Source organism: Octopus bimaculoides, chromosome 3, assembly GCF_001194135.2.
Source record: "Octopus bimaculoides isolate UCB-OBI-ISO-001 chromosome 3, ASM119413v2, whole genome shotgun sequence".
Classification (NCBI taxonomy): Eukaryota; Metazoa; Mollusca; class Cephalopoda; order Octopoda; family Octopodidae; genus Octopus; species Octopus bimaculoides.
The window spans coordinates 29,378,715-29,404,651 of record NC_068983.1 but is presented as its reverse complement, the minus strand read 5'-3'; the positions used below and the strand labels follow the sequence as shown (position 1 = coordinate 29,404,651).

Genomic DNA, 25,937 nt, shown 5'->3' with positions numbered 1-25,937 from the left:
TTTTTTTTTTTTTTTTTTTTACAGTCTTTCTTTTCATTTCCTTTACGATGTTTAAAAATTTTATCTTTAAAAGAAATAGAAAAGAAAAATACCGGTCTTAATCTGATTTAAATATCTTTTTTCCAGCTAATTTTTACCAGTTGTCTTCCAGATATTATTGATTCTTATTCAAATTTTGTTTTAATTTTTAAAAAATCAGGGTGTTTTTTTTTTTTCCTTCTTTCTTTAATGTTCATTCTTATATCTGTATTTTTCTTATCATTTCTCCAGGTCCAGATATTTTATGCACTGCAACATCTTGCCTCTTTGATGGTGTCTGCAAAGAATTTGAAAATGGAGATAAGCGATGTACATGTTCACATGACTGCAGTAATGAACCTACGTACGTAGAATAATGTTATAGTTTAACTAACTCCTTGACAATGTATGATAGCAAGTAAATTTAAATTATGCTCTTTTTGAGTGAATTTCTTGATAACAATTACGACTATATTTTTCCTTTATTTCATTTAGTATATTACTGCGTTTGAAATTGATATTTTTTGTAAATCTTTCTCACAGTTATCTACTCTCTCACTCACTCATTATTTGTATTTAAAGCAACACTCAAGCTTTCTTCTAGCTTTGAACATTCAAAAGCATTCTTAATTGTCATTTTTACCTAATACGTGTGTGCACACACACACTAATATGCACAAGTGACACTGTGTGGTTGAGAAGTTTACTTCTTGATCTTATGGTTTGGGGTTCAGTCCCTCTGCATAGGCCTGGGCCAACTAAAGCTTTGTGAGTAGATTTGGGTGGTGAAAACTAACAGAAACCTATCATATGTGTATGTCCTTGTTATAGAAACAGCATCTTCATTCCCACTGGTCTGCAAAAACATATCCAACCCTGGGGAAATATTTCTGTGCCTAGAAGCAAGTGAGGGTTTGGTGACAGGAAGGGCATCTGGTCGTATAAAATCTGCTTCCATGAACTTTGTCCAACCCATGCTACCATGGGAAAGTGGATGTTAAAATGGTGATGATGAACGATTTTTCAGGCAGCAAAGCAATGCCCATGTCCCTTTACCAAGACCCTGAAACCAGAAGGCAGGTGGTATCTTTAAACTGGTGACTTGGCCCAAATGCTTGCAACAGACTGGACTCACCTAACATTACCTAAAGACGAAGTGGAGGTGTTCAACTGATCAATAGATTAAGTCACCACCTATAACAGCCATTGTTGAATTTCTGAGTTGAGAAGTTTACTTTGCATTTATACAGTTTTGGGTTTGATATCACTGCATTCCACCTTGGGAAAATATTTTTTCCCTTAACCTTTCGTTGTCCAAAGCCTTAAGTGTGGAAATTAGTAGGCAAGTATTGTGTGGAAACCTGTCTAAAGGGTCTGTTCCTTTTTTTTTTGTTTTTGAGTGGCCTCTTTAACCCTTTAGCATTCAAACCAGACATATATGGCCAAAATATTTAACATGTTTGATTTTGAAACAGACCTCTCGCCTCCATCGTACAACGTCATTGTGAAACTAAACAATCACATCATCAAAATCTCTAAGCGACAAGATAATGCGTAATTAATTCAAAACAATATAAATAAATAAACATTAAGTTTGACAGATTAAATCTGTTACCTGTATGGAAACCATTATTTAGACTATTAATACTTTTAATGGAATACTTTCAGTTTCAAGCACATTGGCTAGGGCTCTAGTTTGAAGATAACTTCCTCTCATTATTGTTAGAGGATCTGAAAAGGGCCATAGGTAGTGCCTTTCCTTCTGAGTAAATAATTAAAATATATATATATATATATATATATATATATATGCTTCCATGCCGATGGTATGAAAAAGCACCATTTGAGTGTGATCGTTACCAGTGTCGGCTTACTGGCACGTGAACAAAACATTTGAGCGAGGTCATTGCCAGTGCCGCTGGACTGACCCCTGTGCAGGTGGCACGTAAGAAACACCATTTGAGCGTGGCCGTTGCCAGTACCATCAGACTGGCCCTCGTGCCGGTGGCACGTAAAAGCACCCACTACACTCTCGGAGTGGTTGGCGTTAGGAAGGGCATCCAGCTGTAGAAACTCTGCCAGATCAGATTGGAGCCTGATGCAGCCATCTGGTTCGCCAGTCCTCAGTCAAATCATCCAACCCATGCTAGCATGGAAAGCGAACGTTAAACGATGATGATAATGATATTTAAGAGGCTAAATGTACATGAGATTGGCTGTCTATCGTGAACTAGCCAGCTTAACCCTTTAGCACTTGAACTCCCATATCTGAGCCAAATATTTCTCTCTGTTTTATGTCTGGTCTCTTGCATGTACCCTACAACATCATTCTAAAAATAAGCAATCTCATCATCAAAATCTTGATGATATAAGATAATGTATAATTAATTTAAAACAATGTGAATAAATAAGTATTACATTTAAACAGAATAATTTGAATGCTAAAAAGTTTATCAAAACTGGCCAAGGTGATTAGAGGCTCAAGTTCTACTCTGCCATCACCATAAACATAGCAATACAAAATATAATTCTTTCCATATAAGTTACGATTTTAAAATATTTTATTCACTCATACACAACTATTTTTTGTGGCAGACAGCATATTTGCTTCACAAATGTAAAATCATTAAGTTATTACCTTGAAGAGTGTTGACTGTCAAAATTATAAATTTCTGCATCGCTGGACTTAAGTTCTCTGTCAGACATCACATTTTGGTGATCTATCCATCATTCTATTCTTATTAAAATCTCTCATGCAATTGGCGGACAATTTATTCTTAATACCAAACATTATGCACCCTTTCCCATCCACACTCTAACACTTATCATGTGCCTACAAGAGAGCCGTTGTGTGGTTGCGTGACCTGCTAGAAATAGCAGTCTATTCTCCCTCAAATCACACCACACCACCTTTAAAGGGCACATTGGATAATGTGGTTCAGTGTGTTACACGATTCCTTAAAATACGATTGAATAATCATGCCTCAAATGTCTTTGATCACAAGTCTCTCCCATCAGGGCCGACCAGGGCGGGGCTAACCAACATCTCTGACATATAAGACTCTTTGCCTCAGTCGACCTCAGAATTTCTATTTAACATTTTAGTACATTTTCTAACTTTGTGATGAATTACATGTTTATCAACAACAGCTTTATTGCCTCCATTCCTTCACCAACCATTCTACTATACAATGGTGAGCTGTTGATAATCAAGGCTGTGTTTAGTAGGTTGCTTATCTGAAATAAAGGCAATTATTTTAACAGCAAAGTATCGGTGATCACCATTCACAATATGCACCAACCATGACTAGCTTGTGTGATGTATAAACTACTGAGTGACGTCATTGGGGCGTTGGCTATTTTACTGACGCTGATATCTTATATTGAGTAAACTTTTACCATATATTTTAACTGAAGATAGAAATTTTTCTTTATTTAATTTATAAATTCCTTATTAACAAGTATATGGTAGAATCCATTGAGAATCCAACAGTACACCTTCTGTATGTTTTTTTTTCTTTCTTATGTCCTTTGATTGTATCAACCCCCACCCTGGTAGACTTTGTCTTACACCCTTCTATTGTCAAGGAAATAAGTACTGGTCTTGGCATAATCAACTCTATCCGAGAAAGCATTACTCTAGCATGGCCACACCCCAGTGCCTGAAACCAATAAGACTAAAAGAACAGTCAAGTTACAATATCATCTGCCTATGGCTGTTTCTAACAACTCCTAAAGTGTTATTCAATGCCCCCCCCCTACTTCTCCCTCTCTGTTACCATTATTTCACTAACCTTTATCATGTTAACCAAGGAACTATTGTCACATCAACTATTTTGTCATACTGACTGACTTGCAGAGGGCAAAACTGCAGAGCAGCCATGTTGTATGCTGTTTATCCTCCTTACAAGCCCTTTGTAAATCACTGTGAAGTCTATTCTTCACAAACATTTTTTTTGACTTCTTCACATTTACCTCATTCATTTTCTCTCCACCCCTTGTAGAAATGCTTTCCACCCATCACATGTACAAGTAACATGCCCACAATATTTTCAATTAGTTTCTAATTACTTTTCTTTTGCATAATATATGAAAACCCATGCTATACTGGAAATAAATTTCATCATCATTATTTAACGTCCGTTATCCATGTTGTCATAGGTTATATGGTGTGACCAGAGCTGGCAAGCTAGGGTTGGGGCTGCACCAGACTCCTGCCTGATCTGGCATGGCTTCTACAACTGGATGCCTTTTCTTACGCCGACCACTTTACAGAGTGTGCATGGTGCTTTTACATAGTGTCACACAGGTGCTTTTACATGACACCACACTGGCACTTTTACGTGGCGCTGCACATAAACTTTAAAATGTAGACAATTTCAATTAGCAATGTTGTATCTTCAGTCAATAAGCAATCATCATCATCATTTAATATCTGCTTCTTATACTGGCATGGGTTGGATGGTTTGACAGGAGCTGGTGAGCCAGAAGACTGCCAAACTCTGCTATCGGCTTTGGCATCGTTTATCATTATTAAATGCTATGGAATTTATATTTTGGGAATTTAGCTTAATAATATGGTGTAGGAGAAGGAGAGAAACTATCTTATAATGAAACATCTCATGAAATATAATGCTGTATAGTAATGTTAGAGATGTGAATACTATGTGGTTGTGAAAATAATGGACAATGAATCCTGATAGAGAGAAAGAGTTATATGGTCTATTGGAAAGGTATGAGACATTTTGGCACAGCTGTTTTGACACCATCTATCTGTCACTGCTGTTTCAACACTGACTGATTTGACATCATATGTTTTAATCTTCTCTCTCTCTCTCATATATGTATATTTCTGCATGCATGTGTGTGTTTGCCTCCAGTGCCAAAAAGTACTGTCATCAAATCAGCTTCACTGTCCAAACAGTTGCACCCAGTCATCTCATGCTATTGCTTGAAGATGGTCTCCTTTAAACCTTGATAAGAATTCCCACAGACATCATCTAAATGCAACTTAGAAACCTCATTCTAGACATACTACAGGCAAAAGTAAAATCTCCCAAGATAGTCTTATCTCCTTCAACATTACTGAGGAACAGCCACCATATATATCTTCATCAGCGCTTTGTTGCACTTGAGAAGACCTGCCTACCACAACAGAACCGAGGTCCTAAAACCAAGGTGCCATGTGAAATGCATTAGTGTGGGTGCCACATAAAAAGCATTGGTGTTGGTGCCATGTAAAAAGCACCCAGTACACTTTGTAAAGTGGGTGGCATTAGGAAGGGCATCCAGCTGTTGAAACCAAGCCAAAACAAACTATGGGTACCTGGTGTGGCCTATGGCCTTGCCAGTTACTATCAAGCCATCTAACCCATGCCAACATGGAAATAGACATTAAATTTTGATGACAATGATGATTTTCTATGATTGCATGGTCAGACTAAATCTGTCTGATGCCCTTCATATTGTCTATTTATCTTTATGAAGAGTTACACCAATCCTTTTAAAATAATAATAATAATAATGGTTTCAAATTTTGGTACAAAGCCAATCATTTTTGGGGAGGAGATAAGTCAAGTACATCAACCCCCCCCCCCTCTTGTACTCAACTGGTACTTATTTTATTGATCCCATAAGGACGAAAGGTAAAGTCAATCTTGGCAGAATTTGAACTCAGAATGTAAAGACAAACAAAACGCCACTAAGCATTTTATCCAGCATGTTAATGATTTTGCCAGCTCACCACTGCCTTAATAATAATAATTAGAATAACTACAAAAAATTCTTAGCAAAGACCAAATGGAGAACATTAAGTGTAGAGGAATAGTTGGTGAGAACTGTCAAGATTGTTTGGATCCAGGGTGAAATTTGAAACACAGGTGGGTCACCACTAGCCATTTGTTGTATCCAGCTTATTTTCATCATGAATTTGGACTGAAATCAATCCCACATGATTACATGTCATTGGGATATTTTGTATTTAATTACCTGCTTCGCATGCCTCTAATTCTTCTCACTGTCAAATTAACATTCAGTTTGTAATAAATTCTTTGTATCTCATTCTTTTGCTGCACCTTATTCATACTGTTGTTAACACAAAGTATTATCTCTTAGTTTAGAATCTCATAAAAAATCTCTTTCTGATACAATTAGAATTAGAATATAAAATACATCTGAAATAATTGTTTTGTGTTCTTCCATATGTAGCTTTTAAAAAATAATGAGGCAAAATGTATGTTAGTAATACTATGTAGGACAGCTTCACATACAAAGAATTTACTATTCTGACTAAATTTCCTTTCACTTTTAACACTATTAATTTTGAATATGAATCCATTATTTCCTGTTAATATAATTATGTATAGGTGCAGCTTGATCTCATTCATATGCTTGAGAACCATTTCCTTCTTTCAAGGGTTGTGAATTTACTGTATTACTTCCTATTGTTGTAATAAATTATCAATTGTTTTCAAGGTTACCTTACGAGTTTATAACCACTCTAACTGGCTTCCTTTTTTCCTCCTGTTTCTACTTTAGAACCATTAGCATTCCTTTTGAAATAGATAATGTTGGTATGTCTCTTGTTCAGAGTCTTATTTTGAATTTAATTTATCCAAAATGTGTTGATATTTTGTTATGCCAACTTACAAAATATGAAACAATTTCAGGTTGTCTTGTTGACTTCTTATTTATTATTTAGCACAAGTTTTTCACTAGTTCACATGTCGAAATGAAAGATACAGTGTCTGGGACAGGTGAGATTGGTACTGTGATAAACTCTTCAGCTTGAACTTTTCTGGTTTGATACTCACTCTGTAGGTGCTAACCCACAGAAGTTCAAATTAAGCAGTTAATACTGAACAATACTACATCAATGAAACTACCCACAAAACTGGGCAATGAGAAAACTTCAGAAAGATGTGGTTCTGGGGAAAATAGAATTAGATAAATTGTTAAGTGAAGAGTATGGTCCCAGCAAAACACATTAAAAAGAGTTGGGACACTTAAAAGAACTAAGGATTGTATGGCCTTGTAATTGTTGCAAGTCTCAAAATTTAATTGTATGAATTGATAGGTCGGAATGGTTTACTCTTTTACTCGTTTCAGTCATTTTGACTGTGGCCATGCTGGAGCACCGCCTTTAGTCGAGCAAATCGACCCCAAGAGCTTGTTCTTTGTGAGCCTAGTACTTATTCTATTGGTCCCTTATGCCGAACTGCTAAGTTACAGGGACGTAAACACACCAGCATCGGTTGTCAAGTGATGTTGGGGGGACAAACACAGACACACGAACACGTACACACACATACATACAGACATATATATATATATATATATATGTACGATGGGCTTCTTTCAGTTTCTGTCTACCAAATCCACTCACAAGGCTTTGATCGGCCTGAGGCTATAGTAGAAGACACTTGCCCAAGGTGCCACGCAGTGGGACTGAACCCGGAACCATGTGATTGGTAAGCAAGCTACTTACCACACAGCCACTTGTTAAAAGAAATTAAATTGTCATGTTTTCAGTGGAGAATGATTTTGTGTTCTTGGTTCATTAAAGGCAGTACGTGCTTGCGTGTTGGAAGGTTAAGAAAGAGGGAAATTCACAGTGACGTGGTATATAAAGAGATGCTTTGGGGGATATTACCAAACCATGGAGTATTCCAGAGTTGATAGTGTGTTGGTTTGTGAGTGCCCTATCTGCACATACTGGAACAGTACAGCTGGCCAGAAACATTTGAAAATGAAGAGATGACAGACAGATAAAGAACTTGAAGGTTCATGGTAGACAAAGGCTTTGTTAATGCTGAGACAACATTGCTTTCCACCATGTTCCCATGGATAAGAGACCAATGTTATGTAACATAGGAGAGACTAGGTCTTCAGCATGTGAAGAGATTTGTTTGAGGTTGTCTCCATTAGCCTTGAGATATTGGAAGTAAGAGGAATAAGCTTATGGTTAGCAGAGCAAAGACATTGGATATCTTGGTATTCTTATCTTTTCGTCTTAGGTCAACCTTAATCAAGCTAGCTTATGATCAAAGTCATTCAAGCTGTAACTACCTCATCTTTTTAGCAGATGTATTTAGGATTACAATAGGTGTGTTTTCTTATTTAAGGCAATAATGTGTGATTTGACAGGAGACTTCACTTAGTTTTTTCTTTTGTTCAAGGTTGAATGAGTAACTGCATAGAGATTCTCTTTCATGCTGGCTGTGTGTAAATGGGGGAAATTGAATGTTGACCCTTTTGTTACTGTATTTATTTTGAGATGGTCTGTGGTTCTTTCAATTAATTTTGAATATAAGAAAGAATTTAGTAAAATAACTTAGTTATCATTAAGCTAGTGTTAGGAACATAAATTGTGACTAAGGTTTGGTGGAAGATTTTAATTCAAAACTTAAGAAAACAAGACATTTGTACTACAGAGCCAGAGCCGGTTTCAGCCGGGTTAGTAACGAAAGGGTTAAATGAATTTTGTTGTGCATGTTGTACAGTGTGGAGCTTAAGACAAATTGGGCAGTAAATGTGGTCACATTAATTTGCAGGATTGCCACTTACAGTGTCATCTTAGTTGTGGAAAGGCAGTTGGGAAGATTTTGAAAAGGTTTGTACAAATGATTAGTAAGAGACCAGAATGCCTAGCTGCAATTTGGGAGACAAGAATTTGCAGGCCATGCTGTGATTGAATACATCTTTTGCTAAATTGAATGTTTGTCTGACATTGTGGTTGGTAATGGGTAAACAACATTCAATGGTGATGGCAGGTGATTTCTTATAGGTGGTGGAACAATGTTCTTCACCTGCTTCAGAACAGCTGCAGATGCACCACTTTATAGTCTGTGGTTATGTGAGAAATGATGCCGAAAATAAATACCAATGAGAGTGGAATTGGTCACCTGCTATTTTGGATGAGTCAGAGGTGGGGTACATATGTGGCTAGAAGTAGTTGTTGTATAGAACTGGCTAGATCTGACCACAAGGGCTGATTGATGTACAGAGACATTCAGGAGATGAAGGTATAAGATAGATGCTTTGGTTAGAAAGGGAATCAAGTGATCTGATAAAGGCAGGTATGTAGATGTATTGGTAAAGATTGTGTTTGAAAGTTTCAAAAGAAACTCAAGAACCTTTGAAGTGTTTATATGGTAGTCAGAGACAGCTGTTGTTAGAAATACTATATAGAGTGTAGCTCTGGACACGAAACATTATTTATGATCTGTGGAAGGCGACAAGCTGGCAGAATCATTAGCAAAGTACCAGTTGAGCACTGGGGTTGATGTAATCGACTTACCTCCTCCCCTAGAATTGCTGGTCTTGTGTAAACATATGAGACCATTATTTATGATCTGGGAGAGAAGAAAATTCAGGATTATTGGATAACTTGTGGGGCAACCTCTTAATGCATTAATAACAGTTTTTCAGGTTTTTACCTCTCTAGCAATTGGCCACTTTGGGAAATGTATGCTATCATGATTTCGATTAATTTTTATCTCTTGTTCTAGAACCTAAACCTTAGGCCAGACTTTATAAATTGTTTGTCATCAGTCAAGACACATATTGAATTTAGTCTGCATCTTCCATTCTTATCACATATATTAATGAATGCATTTCTTAATTAATCTTTTTCTCAGCCTGTTTACTCTGACTCACTCTCAAGGTCACACAACGCCATAAAAGAGATTATAAATAACACATGCTTGTCTGCCACATTATGCAACTATAAAAAGACCGGCCTCCACCCCCTTTTTTATGTTTGAAATATAGTCAGGAGACAAATAATCGAAAGAAGGGTTTTATTCTTTGAGACGCTTTCTAAAGTAGTATTTGGAGCTTATATATTGAATTCTAACACATGTACAAGTCCTGTGTAACCTTGTTTATATAAAAAATAAAAAAATAAAAAAAGACACAAGCACAGGCATGATTGTGTGGTTAAGAAGCTTGCTTTGCAACCATATGGTTTGGGGTTCAATCCCACTACACAGCACCTTCGGCAGGTATCTTCTGCTACAGCTTTGTGCTGACTAATGTGTTGTTAATGAATCTGTCAAAGGGAAACTGAAAGAAGCCTGTTGTGTGCGTGTGTGTGTGTATATGTCCCCGTAACTTAGCAGTTCAGGAAAAGGGACTGATAGAATAAGTACCTCACTTTAAAAAAAAGAAAAAGTACTGTTTACTTAGAACCCTTCAGTGCAGTGCCCCAGCGTGGCTGCTGTCCTGTGACTGAAACAAGTAAAAGATAAATAAGATAGGATTTTAGGGAGATTTGGCTGCTATTTCTAGTGGGCTCAGCAACCTTGTAGAAGCTTACTCTCTTATCTTCACCCACCTCCCTCTTTCTCCCTCTCTCTCATTGACTTGTGATGTTCTGCTGATGGAGTTTAAAATTTGTGCTGTAATTAATTTAGTAATAATTAAATAATTACGGGTAACTAGGGGCAAGGAGTATAATTAAAATTGATTCAGTTATTCATAACTGGTTCTTTCTTATTTTGTTGACTCTGAAACAAAAGAAATACATAATTGGTCTTGGTGGGATTTGAAATAAGAATGCGAAAAGCTGTAACTAAATACCCCAAGGTGTTTTATCTACCCCTATATTTCCAGAGTTTAACTAGAGCAGGGGTGGGGAAACTTTTTAGTGCAATGAGCAAAAATTTCCAAAGAAAAGGGTTCACGGGCAGATCACAAGTTCTAACTCTTATATCTGTGTAAATCTTGTATATATCTATGTATAATTTGATATATATTAATAATAAGCTTAAGACATTAAATTAACATGTAACATCTTCATTAACACCACTACTGAATTTAGGATGTTTATATCACTTATGAAGTATTCTATATTTTTCAGCTAGAGTGTAGTTGGATCTCAAGGGAGTGGTACAAACCTAGCAATATGTGTTTTATAGTGAAAACAAAATTTCCAATCAAATGGCAATTACCAGACGATTTTCTCTTCGAGTCTAACTGTTTTAAGTTGTAGTGGAAATGCGACCTATGTCACAAATAGGCATACAAATATTGTATAAATTTTATAATTGAAAAATTTACTATATTTAGTACATGTTGTTGGCACTCCGCCGCTTACGACGTCAAGGGTTCCAGTTGATCCGATCAACGGAACAGCCTGCTTGTGAAATTAACGTGCAAGTGGCTGAGAACTCCACAGACATGTGTACCCTTAACGTAGTTCTCGGGGATATTCAGCGTGACACAGTGTGACAAGGCTGACCCTTTGAATTACAGGCACAACAAAAACAGGAAGAAAGAATGAAAGAAAGTCGTGGTGAAAGAGTACAGCAGGGTTCGCCACCATCCCCTGCCAGAGCCTTGTGGAGCTTTAGGTGTTTTTGCTCAATAAACACTCACAACGCCCGGTCTGGGAATCGAAACCATGATCTTATGACTGCAAGTCTGCTGCCCTAACCACTGGGCCATTGCGTCTCCACAACAACATGTTTAGTACATATAAGTATACTATCCTGCGGGTTTAATAAAATGGGCTCGCAGGCGCAATTGCACATGTGGGCAGAAATTTCCCCATCCCTGAACTAGAACATCTTTTAATTATTTTCAAAGTAGAAGCAGTTATTACTTATGTTTATATATATATCTCTTATTGAGATCACTGAAGAACTTTTATCATTTATCTTTCACTTATCTCAGTCATTAGACTGTGGCCATGCTGGGGCACTGCTTTGAAGGATTTTTTAGTTGAATGAATCGATGCTAGTACTTATATGTTTTTTATAGCCTGGTACTTATTGTATTGGTTTCTTTTGCTGAACTTCTAAGTTATGGGGATGTAAACATACCAACATCAGTTGTCAAGCAGCAGGATGGGTAACACAGATACTAAGACATGCACATACAGAAATAAAAAAGATATGCATATAAGAATATATACACATGTAATACAATTTTTTTGAATTTTCAGATTTTTTTATATGCTAGGCTACTTGGTTTTAAATTGATGTTAATTGAATTAATATTCCCTTTATTACCCTCAATATATAAATATGTCTATACACACACACATGCACGCGCGCGCACACACACACACACACAGAGGCTTCTTTCAATTTCTATCTATCAAACCCATTCACAAGGCTTTGGTTGGCCCAAGGCTATAGTGGAAGATGCTTGCGCAGTGCCACTCAGTAGCACTGAACTCAGAACCATGTAGTTGGGAAGTAAATTTTTTATCATACAGCCATCATGCCTGTTGATGTATCATGTAATTCATTCTGAAAGTCAGAGTTTTGTTTCATGGAAATAAGAAAGGGGTTTTGTTTTTCTTAGGTTAAATTTTTTTGATGTTCTTCAAATCTGACTTGAATTTCTATTCCTTACTGAAAGCTTCTGTGTTGTTGTTGCTGTTGTTAAGACCCTAGATCAGCCCTTATTGAGGAATTGTATGATCAAAGCTGTTCAATTCATGAATCATTCTATTTTTTCTGTGTATCGGGGGATTAAATTTTTATCTTATACTTGTTTCAGTCATTAGACTTTGGCAGCACTGGGACACTGTTTTGAAGGGTTTTAGTTGAATGGATCAACTCTAGTAATATTTTTTAATGTCTGATACTTACTCTGTCGGACTCTTTTGCCACACTGCTAAGTTATGGAGATGTAAACAAACCAACACTGGTTGTCAAGCTGTGGAGGGGCAGACACAAACACGAAAACACACACACACACACAACATGCTTCTTACAGTTTCTGTCTACCAAATCAATTCACAATGCTTTGATCAGCAGTAGAAGACAATTACTCAAGTGGGACTGAACCCAGACCCATGTGGTTGAGAGGCAAACTTCTTACTACACACCAGAACTTTAGAGAGATTTGGCTGCTGTCTCTTGCAAGCCAAGCAACTTCATAAAGTTCCTCTTTCGCACCAGGTCTGGTGTTTTGTTGATGGGGATGAAAATCTGCTTTCTAATTAATTGGACAGCAGAGAGACAGCCATATTAAAACATTAACTAATTAAGATAATATAACAAGACATTCACGGCAAAATTATAAAGAAAGGAGAAAGGTAATTATTTCACTGTATATTTTTAGTTTTCATTAACTCTTGTTTCTTTTATTTAACAGGTCACAAATTTGCGGCACAGACCATAAAATATATGCAAATGATTGCTTATTAAGAAAAGAATCGTGTGAACTGCAAACTGCAATAAACAAAACTCATATGGATTTTTGTGAATGTAAGTTGCCTTGTCAGTCAGGTTTTACAATAATACTATTGCTGTTAAAATGTCTTTATTTGATTTATGTTAAAATAATTTATTATAGAAGTTAGATTAACTTTCACATCATCTGTACTGCAAGTTGTAACAGCTTGACAACAATTTTTCATTGTCATTTTACTTTACTACTGTGGAATCTTAGTATTCAGATAAACACAACAGAATTGTAATGAAAAATGTCACATTCATTCGACTAAATTCTCTTAATTAAACTAACAAAGTCTAAAGTGTCTGTAGAATAAAATAATTTGAATAGAAACAGTTTTTAATTCATATTTCCTTCTATATTTTAGCTTTCATTCCGATCATTATTATCACTAAATGATATGCCCACACTAAAAAAGATAAATGTCTTTATCTGTTTATCATTGCACACATTCATTGTTCCATTATTGCAGCTGGGGAGAGGGTCTCTTTGTAAATTCTTACAATACATTTTTTTTATTGATAAAACAATGGAGTTGCTTGGTTGGCCTTTATTTATCAATTCAGATATTATTTTTCATTAAAACCTTAAACAATTGTCATTTAAACTTTTAATGATATTTAACTCTTTTTTTTCTTCTTTTCTTGCTTGCAGTGTGTTCAAGTATCGAGATAAAAAACAAAATTGAGAACTTCAAACAATTAGAGCATTGTTCTGTGATAGAAGGGTATTTGCGCATTATTCTTTTGGATTACATGAAACCTGAGGATTATCAAAACATGCGCTTCCCCAAATTAGTTGAAATCACAGACTACTTAATAATGTATCGTGCCTATGGACTTAAAACTCTACGTGACCTTTTCCCAAACTTGAGTGTTATTCGGGGTCAGGAGCTTTTCTACAATTATGCTCTGGTTGCATTTGAAATGCCTGATCTAGAGGAAATTGGTTTGAGCAGCTTAACTGTTATTCAACGAGGAGCTGTTCGTTTCAATAAAAGTCCCAACCTTTGTTACTTAGAAACCATAGACTGGACTAAAATCACTTCTGAAGGTTCAAATGAGGCCCATTCCATTGCTGATAATAAGGACCCACGAGAATGTGTTGACCAATGTCCTCATACTTGTGATCATTGCTGGAATTCCAGGGAGTGCCAAAAGAATATAGGTTCGTAATTTTTCGTGTTTTCTCTTTCATTGATTTATTAGGTTGGCTTAATGTGCTAAAAACCAGTTTCAGCTACAAATTATAACGCTAAAATAATATGGTTACATTTGTTTCAAGCACAACAGTTTGATAAAGCTTCACATATGCTGTTGCATTACTGAAGGAAATCTTGAACAGCTTAAAAACATGGGCAAATATTTAGGTGGTTTGAAATTGAGTCAAACAACTGGTTAAGAAGACAGTTAAAAGGCTGAATTTTTTTTTTAAATGTAAATACAACCCCCAGGAGTATTGAAAAAAGGCAATTGAAAATTTTATCCATTTGGTACTTGAAACCTGAACTGTATATATGCATTATGAGGTTGTCTACAGAAATATTGATATATAGATCATCATCATCTTCATCATCATCATCTTCATCATCATCGTTTAATGTCCGCTTTCCATGCTAGCATGGGTTGGACAATTTGACTGAGGACTGGTGAACCAGATGGCTGCACCAGGCTCCAATCTGATTTGGCAGAGTTTCTACTGCTGGATGCCCTTCCTAACGCCAACCACTCCAAGAGTGTAGTGGTGTTTTACGTGCCACCGGCACGAGGGCCAGTAGGGCGGAACTGGCGACGGCCACGCTCGAAATGGTGTGTTTTATGTGCCACCTGCACAGGAGCCAGTCCATCGGCACTGGCAACGATCTCGCTCGAATGTCTTTTCACGTGCCAGGGAGGTGATGTTGGTAACGATCAACGGCCATGCTCGAAATGGTGTATTTTACGTGTCATCTGCATAGGGGCCAGCCCATCGGCTCTGGCAACGATCTTGCTCGAAAATAGAAGAAGAGACTGAAGCTAAGATTTATGGTCACCAGGGCTAAGAATCAGATGGGTCTGTCAATCCATTGCTGAATAAGAACCTCTGCATACTATTGTCCACTTATCTGTGCTGTATGTGGGCTGAAGTGCACCCATGGTCAGGTGAATGACCAGGCCATCAGCACCTGGATGGAATTTCAAGGTTGAACATTAAGGGCTGTGCTAATGCTGCAAGTCGTCTTGTCTGATGCTCTATCAACTCTGCCAATCTGCAGCCCCTAGATTGCCACTTTATTTTATCAAACCTTACAAAAATGAAATGCAAAAGTTGATCTGAGTGAAATCTGAGTGGAGAGAGTTAGATCAAATACTGCATGATTTTCTGCCTAATAATTTAATAATTTCTACTAATTTGCCACCCATATTATTATTATTATTATTATTATCATTATTATTATTATCATTATTATTAATGTGGTGAACTGGCAGAATTGTTAGCACATCAAACAAAATGTATTACAGCATTTCATCCCACTCGACATCCTGAGCTCAAATTCCGTGATTGTCATTGTTGCCTTTCATCCTTTCAGGGTCAATAAAATGAGTACCAACTGAATACTAGGGGGTCAATGTAATCAACCAACCCAACCACCTAAATTTCAGGTCTTGTGCCTATAACAGAAAAGATCATTATTATTATTAAAGAAGCCTGTCATATATATGTATATGTATGTTTGTGTATCTGTGTTTGTTCCCCCAACATCGCATGACAACTGATGCTGGTGTGTTTACGTCCCCGTAACTTAGCGGTTCGGCAAAAAAGACCGATAGAATAAGTACTAGGCTTCCAAAGAATAAGTCCCGGGGTCGATTTACTCGACTAAAGGCGGTGCTCCACCATGGCTGCAGTCAAATGACTGAAACAAGTAAAAGAGTAAAAAGAATAAACTTCCTAAAGTATCAAAGAAAACAGAGAAAAAAAAGAGTTCACTTTGTTGGAAATTGCTTAAGTAGGGATGCACTGGTTTGGATACCTCACCATGGTCGAAATTGCATTGGTTACCCTGGAGAAACATGTTGATCAATTAACAGATGACATTGGATGCCACTGATAAGAACTGGCTTGTGACATGGAAGATCAGGGTGGTGCAAATCCAAGTAAATTCCACCTGGTAGGGAGGAGGAGAAAAGGAAAGGATTTGGGGAGCCAATACATTGTCGTCAACAAGCAGAGAAGGAATTGTTGTTCAGTTTCAGGGCAGTCCAAGTTGAGTTGTTCTATGATCAAAAATATCCCTTCCATGACCATCTTTGTTTTGTCTTTCAGTCATTCATCATCATCGTCGTCGTTTAACGTCCACTTTCCATGCTAGCATGGGTTGGACAATTTGACTGAGGACTGGTGGACCAGGTGGCTGCACCAGGCTCCAATTTGATTTGGCAGAGTTTCTACAGCTGGATGTCCTTCCTAACGCCAACCACTCAGAGAGTGTAGTGGGTACTTTTATGTGCCACCAACATGAAGGCCAGTCAGGCGGTAATGGCAACGGCCGCACTCAAAATGGTGTATTTTATGTGTCATTATGTACTTAAAATAAATTATCCAGTGTAGTGTCAGCTATGATCTAATCTAGTGTGGCATCAAAAAAGTTTGGTTGTCATTTCTTACCAGGTCTGTCTTCCTCTCTCCCTGTCAAGTGTCAGTATCATGGACACTGCCTTCTGTCCTGACTAAAAGATTTAAAAAAAAAAAGGAAAGAAAAGAAAAGCAAAAGTGGTTTTAGAATATGCAGGACAGAAGAAGCAGCTAAAAAAAAAGGGTGCAGGAAGGGCATCTGGTCATAGATCGTCCTTGCAGAAAACCCATCCAGTCGGCATGTTGGCATGGAAAAGTGACTCTACCGCAATGATGGTGATGATGATATTTTGTGTGCTTGCAGTTTTATGAGGAATTGCTTTGCATAGCCGTCTACTTGCCCTCAAGTTGCTATAAAAATAATCAAATTAGTTTGTTTGTTTGTTTGTTTTTTTTTAATGCAATTAAAGAAACTATCTATCTCTTAAACAAACATTAATTACTGAAGAGAAGTTTGTCTAAAACACAGTTGTGATTCTATTTATGATCCTATATATAGTGAAGGATTTTATTCCCATTTATTAAACACAATTTTCTTTTGTGCTAACAAGGTTGTTTGTTGTATATGTTAGATTTTTACTAGATATTCAGCCTTATCACAATCTTCATAAACACCTCAGCTATCTTATCTCCCACCCATTCCCCCACTCGCTCTCTCTTGTTATACATATCTGCATAACTTTTTTTTTTTTCCTTTGCACATAAAGGAAGTGATAAAATTTTAGCTTGAAAAGTCCTACCTACTTCATTTGCTCAAGTACAATGTGAACTTGAATATAATGCAACTCCAACTTTTTATAGCAAAAAACTCAGTAATGTAGTTTATCCTCTCTCTCTCTCCCCTCCCCTTCCTCTCTCTCTCTCCCCTCCCGTTCCTCTCTCTCTCTCTCTCTTTCCCCTCCCCCTCTTTTCTGTCTAGTATAATGGCACCTCCTAATCTTGACCTTAATGTTTTGTATTCAATTTCTTGCATTATACATGAGCAAATGCATTAGTTGTACATATTTTATTGTAGGAGCTTGGATATACAAAATTCAGTTTAGTACAAATTTGAAAGAAGAATGGTTCCAGAAATAAGAGAACTGTGATAAGAGGGTGCAATAAGAGAATTTCTTTATGAAATTGCTTTATGAAATAAAAATTAAGTCTAAGGAATTAAGTTCAGAAAGTAAATCTTGCAAGTGAGGATGAAATAGAAGTTTTTGGCTTTGTTTTTGTACCAATACATGATAAAGGCAAAAATATATGTCAGTTATTTGGTAAAGTTAATAAATATATATATATATTTGTGCTATAGTGGAGGATGATAATTGTGGCACTTCGAGCAAAGCACATTATCAGAGAGAAAATATTTTCTATCTCTGAAGATGAGCTTTGCTTGAAATATCAAAATTCTCAGTCTGCATGACATACAAACTTACTGCAAATTTATGAACTTTACTAAAATTGTTGTTGACCATGGGAACTTAAAAGTCTCACCAACATGAATTTTATAACAAATTTGACTATATTCTTAGTATTGAGTTCCACCAGCAGTAGCTGTTCTGTTGTTATCCTTCAACTTGCTTTAAAATAACATTGATTTGATATTAGTTTCAAATTTTAGCATAAGGCCAGCGATTTCTGGAGAGGATTGAGTCCATTACATCAACCTCAGTATTCAACTGGTACTTATTTTATCAAACCCAAAAGGACAAAAGGCAAATTCAAATCCAGCAGCATTTGAAGTCAGAAAATATACCACTAAGCATTTTGCCTGGTGTGGTAAAAATTCTGCCAGTTTGCTGCCTTATCTCAATTTGATATTACTAAATAAATTCTGTCAAGGCAGACCACGACTATCTTCATTCTGTCTGGTTTTTATTCACATGGTAATTGGTTGAGTTTCAGAATCTTTAATGTAAAAAGGGTTACCCTCAAATTTTAAAACTGAAAGTTTTCGACATTAACCCACCCCCACATTGCAACATTACGCTTTGTACACCATCATACAATCTACTCTTCACTTAAAGAGAATCTTTGTTGCAATCTTGAATTTTTTCCATCCTGTTCTTAGAAACAGTCAACTACTGTGGAGCATTCCAAGTATTGGAAAGAATTTGTTTCACTGATGCTCTTACTGCTAACTACTTCTTTGTGTCTATCACATACAAAGTCTTTTCTCTCAGTCAACTTGACAGTGATTCCACTGCGCTTCTTGTGTACCTATGGTTTATGTTTGGTGCACTGCATGGAATTTTTATCTATTCCTTTTCTGTATATCAAGCACAGCCATTTACTTCATGGCAATAGGGTTCTGTTTTCTTTCTTATGTATTAAAATTTTAGTCCTTCTCTAAGTTTACTTTGAGTCCTTTGTTTCCTTGATTTTGTTTTCACACATGAAGTATCTTTGCTAACTCTTCCACAAATCCAGCTATAGGTATTAGAACATTTAATATATAGGAGTTCTTAAAGACAGCCAGTTTTAAATTCTTTTTATATTTCTTGGTGAGCTTTCATAAACATCCTGCATACTGAGCCCTGATGGACATTTACTTGCCCACTAAATTCTTCACTGAACTCATTTCCAACTCTTATCTTGCTAATAATATCTCTGTAGCCTCCCTTTTAGCTATTTGATATTGTTCTTTGCTGCCCCTTTTCTTCTGGTTTTCCTGCCCTGTCTTTTAGCTTTTATGGCTCTATCTACAGATCTCTTCTAGAGGAGGCGCAATGGCCCAGTGGTTAGGGCAGCGGACTCACGGTCATAGGATCGCGGTTTCGATTCTCAGACCGGGCGTTGTGGGTGTTTATTGAGCGAAAACACCTAAAGCTCCACAAGGCTCCGGCAGGGGATGGTGGCGAACCCTGCTGTACTCTTTCACCACAACTTTCTCTTACTCTTACTTCCTGTTTCTGTTGTACCTGTATTTCAAAGGGTCAGCCTTGTCACACTGTGTCACGCTGAATATCCCCGAGAACTACGTTAAGGGTACACGTGTCTGTGGAGTGCTCAGCCACTTGCACGTTAATTTCACGAGCAGGCTGTTCCGTTGATCGGATCAACTGGAACCCTCGACGTCATAAGCGACAGAGTGCCAGCAACAATACAACAGCTCTCTTCTACTACAATGTCATCCCTCGTCTGGTTGATTCTTTGCCCCAGCCACAAATCTCATCTAAGACCTGCAGAATGTTATCTTTGTACAAACTCCCAAGTTTTCTGTCTTTCAGTTTTCAAACCTTCCTTCTCCAGATTCCCTTCATCATCATATGTCCTCCATCCATGCTCGCATGGGTTAGATGGTTTGACAGTAGCTGGCCAGGCAGGAGCCTGCACCATGCTTCTGTGTCTGTTTTGGCATGGATTTTACGACTGGATGCCCTTCCTAACACCAACCACTTCGTATCTAAATCCACCTAGTTCTTATACTGAGGCCACTAATCATTAGTCCATGTTTAGTAGTTCATTCTTCTCTAGTAAAAAGTCTTAATATTCACAACTATCTAGCTATACTCTTTCCTGGAAAGTATGAAGTCTATATAGCTTAAATATATATGTAAAAAAAAAAAAAAAGGATCTAGTATTTCTTTCAACTTATTTCATAGTTTTAGCTTGTTTTAGTGATTGAATTCTTTGATGTGTTTAATCTCAAAAATAAATGTGTTGTAGCTAGAAACCATCCAATTGAAGAAAGGATCTGTGTCAGTTTCATTCATGAACATTCTAATTGTTCAATCAATGGAACTGAACTTCTAATGTCAGCCTACTGAGTATTCCTCCTATATCTGTACTTTTAATTTAGACCTTAAGGACAAATCAACACAACACGGCATGTGACACAGTTGGCTCTTAAAATTATAAATGCAATCTGTGTGTGTGTGCATGCATGCCCAAGGGCTAACTTCGTTTTACAAAGCATCATGCGGTTACTGATTCTGCCTCAATAAAGGTATGAATACTGGAATATTTAGTCATGCATTAGTACGAATAGGTAGTTCTGTGTATGAAAATGGTAGCATACACACCACTCACATAGAGTACACTAGCATCAAACCATGGTGCAGGTTCAACAGTGGTTAATAAACATACAGGAAGCTACTTACCAACAACCTATACATTATAAATCTGTCTCAAATTCTGTCAATTACATTTTCTATCATTTCCTCAGATATCAGTGAATTTGTATATCTTACGTTTCTAATATTGATAATCTACCTAGAACAGCTTGTGTCTTTCATAGTTTATATGAAGTTCCACTGTTATATTTGGTTATTATATATATATATTAACATTAAGTTAAGAAATTTACTTTCTAGTCATATAGTCTTGAGTTCAGTCACATTGTATGGCACCTTGAGGCAAGTGCCTTCTACTCTAGCCCCAGGCCAATGAAAGCCTTTGTGAGTAGATTTGGTAGACAGAAGCTGAAAGAAGCTCATTATATACATAGGAGTGGCTGTGTGGTAAGTAGCTTGCTTACGAATCACATGGTTCCGGGTTCAGTCCCACTATGTGGCACCTTGGGCAAGTGTCTTCTACTATAGCCTCGGGCTGACCAAAGCCTTGTGAGTGGATTTGGTAGACGGAAATTGAAAGAAGCCCATCGTATATATGTATATATGTTTGTGTGTCTGTGTTTGACCCCCCAACATTGGTTGACAACTGATGCTGGTGTGTTTACGTCCCCGTAACTTAGCAGTTCGGCAAAAGAGACCAATAGAATAAGTACTAGGCTTACAAAGAATAAGTCCTGGGGTTGATTTGCTCGACTAAAGGCGGTGCTCCAGCATGGTCACAGTTAAATGACTGAAACAAGTAAAAGAGAGTAAAAAGAAAGATATATATATATATTTATATATATTATATTATATTATATGTATATATTCCCACTTAAACATAGATATTCTGTTAGAACAAACTTTAATGCAGTAGATACCATGAGAGAAACTCTCATATAGACTGTTGATGCAGAATGCACGCTTTGTTTGTTTATGTTGACAGTGGGAAGATAAATACCCATCAACTTCAGTGCTGGGATCCCCAGATCACATGATTTTGATCTTTCTTGATAAAATGAATGATTTGGTGTAGACTTCATGCAAAAAAGTTTTTGCGGTAGCTATTTCTTTAGCCCTTTTTGTTACCAACCCATCTGAAACTACCCTTGGTTCGATGATGTGATTTCCCTGTTAAAAAAAGCTAAAACCATCCATCAAAATTTCATGTTAGTTTATGTGCCAAACAACAGCTTAATGCTGACAAAGTTATTTTACTAAATTTGTTATTATTTTTCAAAATTAATTTAAACAAAGATTGTGTATTTCAACAGAAATATGTTAACAGAAGGGTTAATCTATATCTGTATAGTTTTATTAATTATGTTCAGTTCTAACTTTGTGAAAAGGAAAAAAAAAACTCCACAGCAGTGATAATTAAAAGATTTGTGACCTATAGCAGTTTAAATAACAGCTCAAACTTAACAGCAGTAAGACCATTTAATTTAAGGTCAAATTCCATCTATTTAGCACATGAAACTTTTAAAATGTTATTTTAATAACAAGCTCTATGCAGAGCATGCTTCTTGTTAGCTTAAGGAAGCTATTGAGAGCTAAATACCCTCTTAAAAGACTAAATATGATAGAACTACTTGTCTCCATTTGCTGGTTTAAAATATTTTTATGTTTTAGCTGACAGGTCTGTGTATGTTTAGTTATTCCTTGAATTCTTGCAAGAATGGTTGTTTTTGTGATCACCGTCATTGTTGTTTAACCCAAGGTTGACCCTGATTGAGTAAACCTATTGACCAAAGGCATTTCATTAGTGACCATTTTTTTTTCTGTTAATATGCCATTCAGTGTGACTCTATTTTTTTAAAAACTGGTAGGGTATGGTTTGAAAGAGAATTGGCTGCTAGATTTAGCAAGTTCAATGGCCAAGTAGGGGCTCCCTTGTTTTGTCTTGTAGGTGTTTTTCTGCTAGGAAATCTCCAACTATGACAGTGTTTTATTTTATTTTTCTGTTTTGATATTGTTAAGAAGTTTTCTGGTATTTTTTGTGGGAAATCAGTAATGTGTTAGTAGACATTTAATTTCGATTAACAAGATTGTAGAAAGATTTTGTTTTTATCATTGAATCAATGACCAAATAATTCTATGAATTTTGTGCAAATTCAGAACAACCACAAATATCATCATCTTCATCATAATCATCATTCTACATCTACTCCTCCATGCTATCATGAGTTTGACGGGACTTTTTGAGAAAGTGTTATATGGCCAAATGAACCCTCCTGTCACCAAACCTTTTACTTGACTCTTACAATACTAAGGGAGACAGTGTATATATAATGAAAATCTAGATACAAACAAATGTCCCATTTTTACCGACTAGAGTCAGAGTATGCTTTTCAGTTTTCAAGCATATATGAAATTGGTTTCAAATATCGCATAAAGGAGGAGGATGACACAACAGTGGCCGTGCTGCTGACAATAATGACAGACCTTTTGCAAAAACATGACATTTTAAAAATATAGACTATTTTATAGTGAAAAAAACTACAACAAAATACCATATTTACTAGTGTGTAAGACATGCTGTTTTTATTTTTAAATGTATCCAGAAATTAGCCTGTGTTAATGTTATTATTGCAGATGAGAGACCGAATGCCTTAGACTAGGGAGCCAGATGAGCATAAGTCCATTAGCTACAATAATTATTAAATAATAAAAGGAAGCCAAATTATCACAGCCTGATAGTAACAAGTGGATGACAACAAAATCATAGCAGTGATGTGCCACTCTGGTGGCTGATTGTGACTACATAAAACGTCATATTTAGAAATGTCTTTTACATAGGGCAATTCACTTGATCAGCTCTACAATTGATCTGACAAAAGATAAAACTGAAATAAGGTACTCCTATATAATGGAGTTTATTTGTGATGAATTTATGGTTTCACATTTTATTTTAGTATCTGCCACAACATTGTATTTACATGCACTAATTCAGATTTTTTTTTTCCTCTACAAAACCACTTAAACTTTTTAACATTTAAACTGGTGATATTTGACTCAAATATTCTGCCTGTTTTATGTTAAGACTGGGCAGATCCAGCCTCTTGCACCTACTCTATAATATCCTTTTAAAACCAAACAGTTACATCGTCAAAATCTCGAAGCTACAAGATAATTGCATGATTAGTTCAAAGCAACATGAATAAATATGCATTGCATTTGGCAGAGTAATTTAAATACTAAAGGGTTAAAACCTCTTTCAGTTGGTGTACAATGAAACTAAATTTGTTTTTTCCACAAAATATAGTTGTAAAATAGTGGTGTGTTTTATGTGAGAGTGTGTCTTATGTGTCAATAAATGTGTTACATCTTAGATTTTTAGATAGACATCTTGAATGTACCCAAGTCTAATGAAACTGCTTGTAACAAATGTCTTAACATTTTTTTATTCCTTGATTTTTTTTCTTTTTTGTCTGAAAGATTGTTGAAATTCAGAATTTCTAATAATTGTGTTTTTGATTTAAAAGATCTGAATATATACTAATATGTATATTAAGTTAATTTGTAACAAGGTACTGATTATTAGCAATGGTCTTTAAAAAAAGAAGAAAAAATCCAACAAAAACAGTTTGCAACTGGTCTTGTCTGGAATGCAGTTGGTATACCAAATCAGTATAAATGCTGTATTCACAGAAAGTATAGTGACATCCCTGTTTGACTGGTGGGCAACATAAATGCTACATGCATCATGTCTTCTAGATTTGCTACGAGCATAATGCTGTCTTTAAATGAAGATGCACAGCTCAGATGCCTCAGTAGATACATTCCAGTATCTAGATAACAATTAACAAAGGTGGTGGAATTAGTGAGATTTTTTTAGCGCCTAAAACAGTGCTGGTGGTAGGGTGCTACAGAATTCTGAAAAAGGTTTTTGGTTTTGCATAAAAAAGAATATAATTCTGTTGATAACATAATATACTCATTGCAATATTTATAAAGGGACAGTTTAGGATTTTATTTCTTACATACTCTTTTACTCTTTTACTTGTTTCAGTCATCCGACTCGAGCAAATCGACCCCAGAACTTATTCTTTGGAAGCCTAGTACTTATTCTATCGGTCTCTTTTGCCGAACCGCTAAGTTATGGGGACGTAAACACATCAACATCGGTTGTAAAGCAATGTTGGGGGGGACAAGCACAGACATACAAACATATACACACACATACATATATATATACATATATACGATGGGCTTCTTTCAGTTTCCGTCTACCAAATCCACTCACAAGGCTTTGGTTGGCCCGAGACCATAGTAGAAGACACTTACCCAAGGTGTCACGCAGTGGAACTGAACCCAGAACCATGTGGTTGGTAAGCAAGCTATTTACCACACAGCCACTCCTGCGCCATATTCATAATTACATCATTGTCGTCATCACCATTATTTAATGTCCAATTTTCTGTGCTTGCATGGATTAGACAGAATATATTGAGGCAAATTTTCTATGGCCAGATGCCCTTTCTGTCATCAACCTTCATCTGTTTCCAAGCAAGGTAATATTTCCTCATTGAAGATTGGAAATGAACAACATCATAACAATGCTCATTGGCAATCTTTGCTTATAATTCCATTTTTTTGTATTGATTTAAAGAAATGTTTGTAGTGTAGGTTTATTAGATTGTAGTTGCTGTGTTTGACAGATAAGGTACACAAGCTTACAAGAGGCATGTCAATTTTGGCAGACTGTTTATTCAATTACCACTTGTCAGTAACCCAAGCTCTGACATTAAGTTCTAAGACACAGGTTGATTTTCTGGGATTTACTCGGTCTCTTTTTTTTTCGAATTTTTCTTATAATGGTGTTTATTTATGATAAATTTATGTTTTGATACTATAAGCCATTTAAATATTGTAATTCAGTGTGCCTTCAAATATAAAATGGTTTCCCACTCTCAGATTCAATCACCAACTGTTCAACTCCTTGTGAAAGTGTTTTCTAACATAGCCTTGGATTGACAAAAGCACTGTGAGTGAAAGTTTGTAAACAGAAACTGTGCAGAAGCCTTGTGTGTGTGAAGTAGAATAATCAGTATATCAAGCAAAACCGGTTTT

The 25,937-nt window shown here is 36.3% G+C and overlaps 1 protein-coding gene across 1 annotated transcript in view; it reads left to right on the top strand.

The window, feature by feature from the left end:
- LOC106876722 (insulin-like peptide receptor) overlaps nucleotides 1-25,937 on the top strand; it is a 163,372-nt gene that overhangs the window by 80,578 nt on the left and 56,857 nt on the right. Inside the window, exons 3-5 of the mRNA XM_052966719.1 lie at nucleotides 271-382; nucleotides 13,129-13,241; nucleotides 13,864-14,376. Coding sequence (XP_052822679.1) covers nucleotides 271-382; nucleotides 13,129-13,241; nucleotides 13,864-14,376 — 738 coding nt within the window. The remainder of the gene's footprint in view (nucleotides 1-270; nucleotides 383-13,128; nucleotides 13,242-13,863; nucleotides 14,377-25,937) is intronic.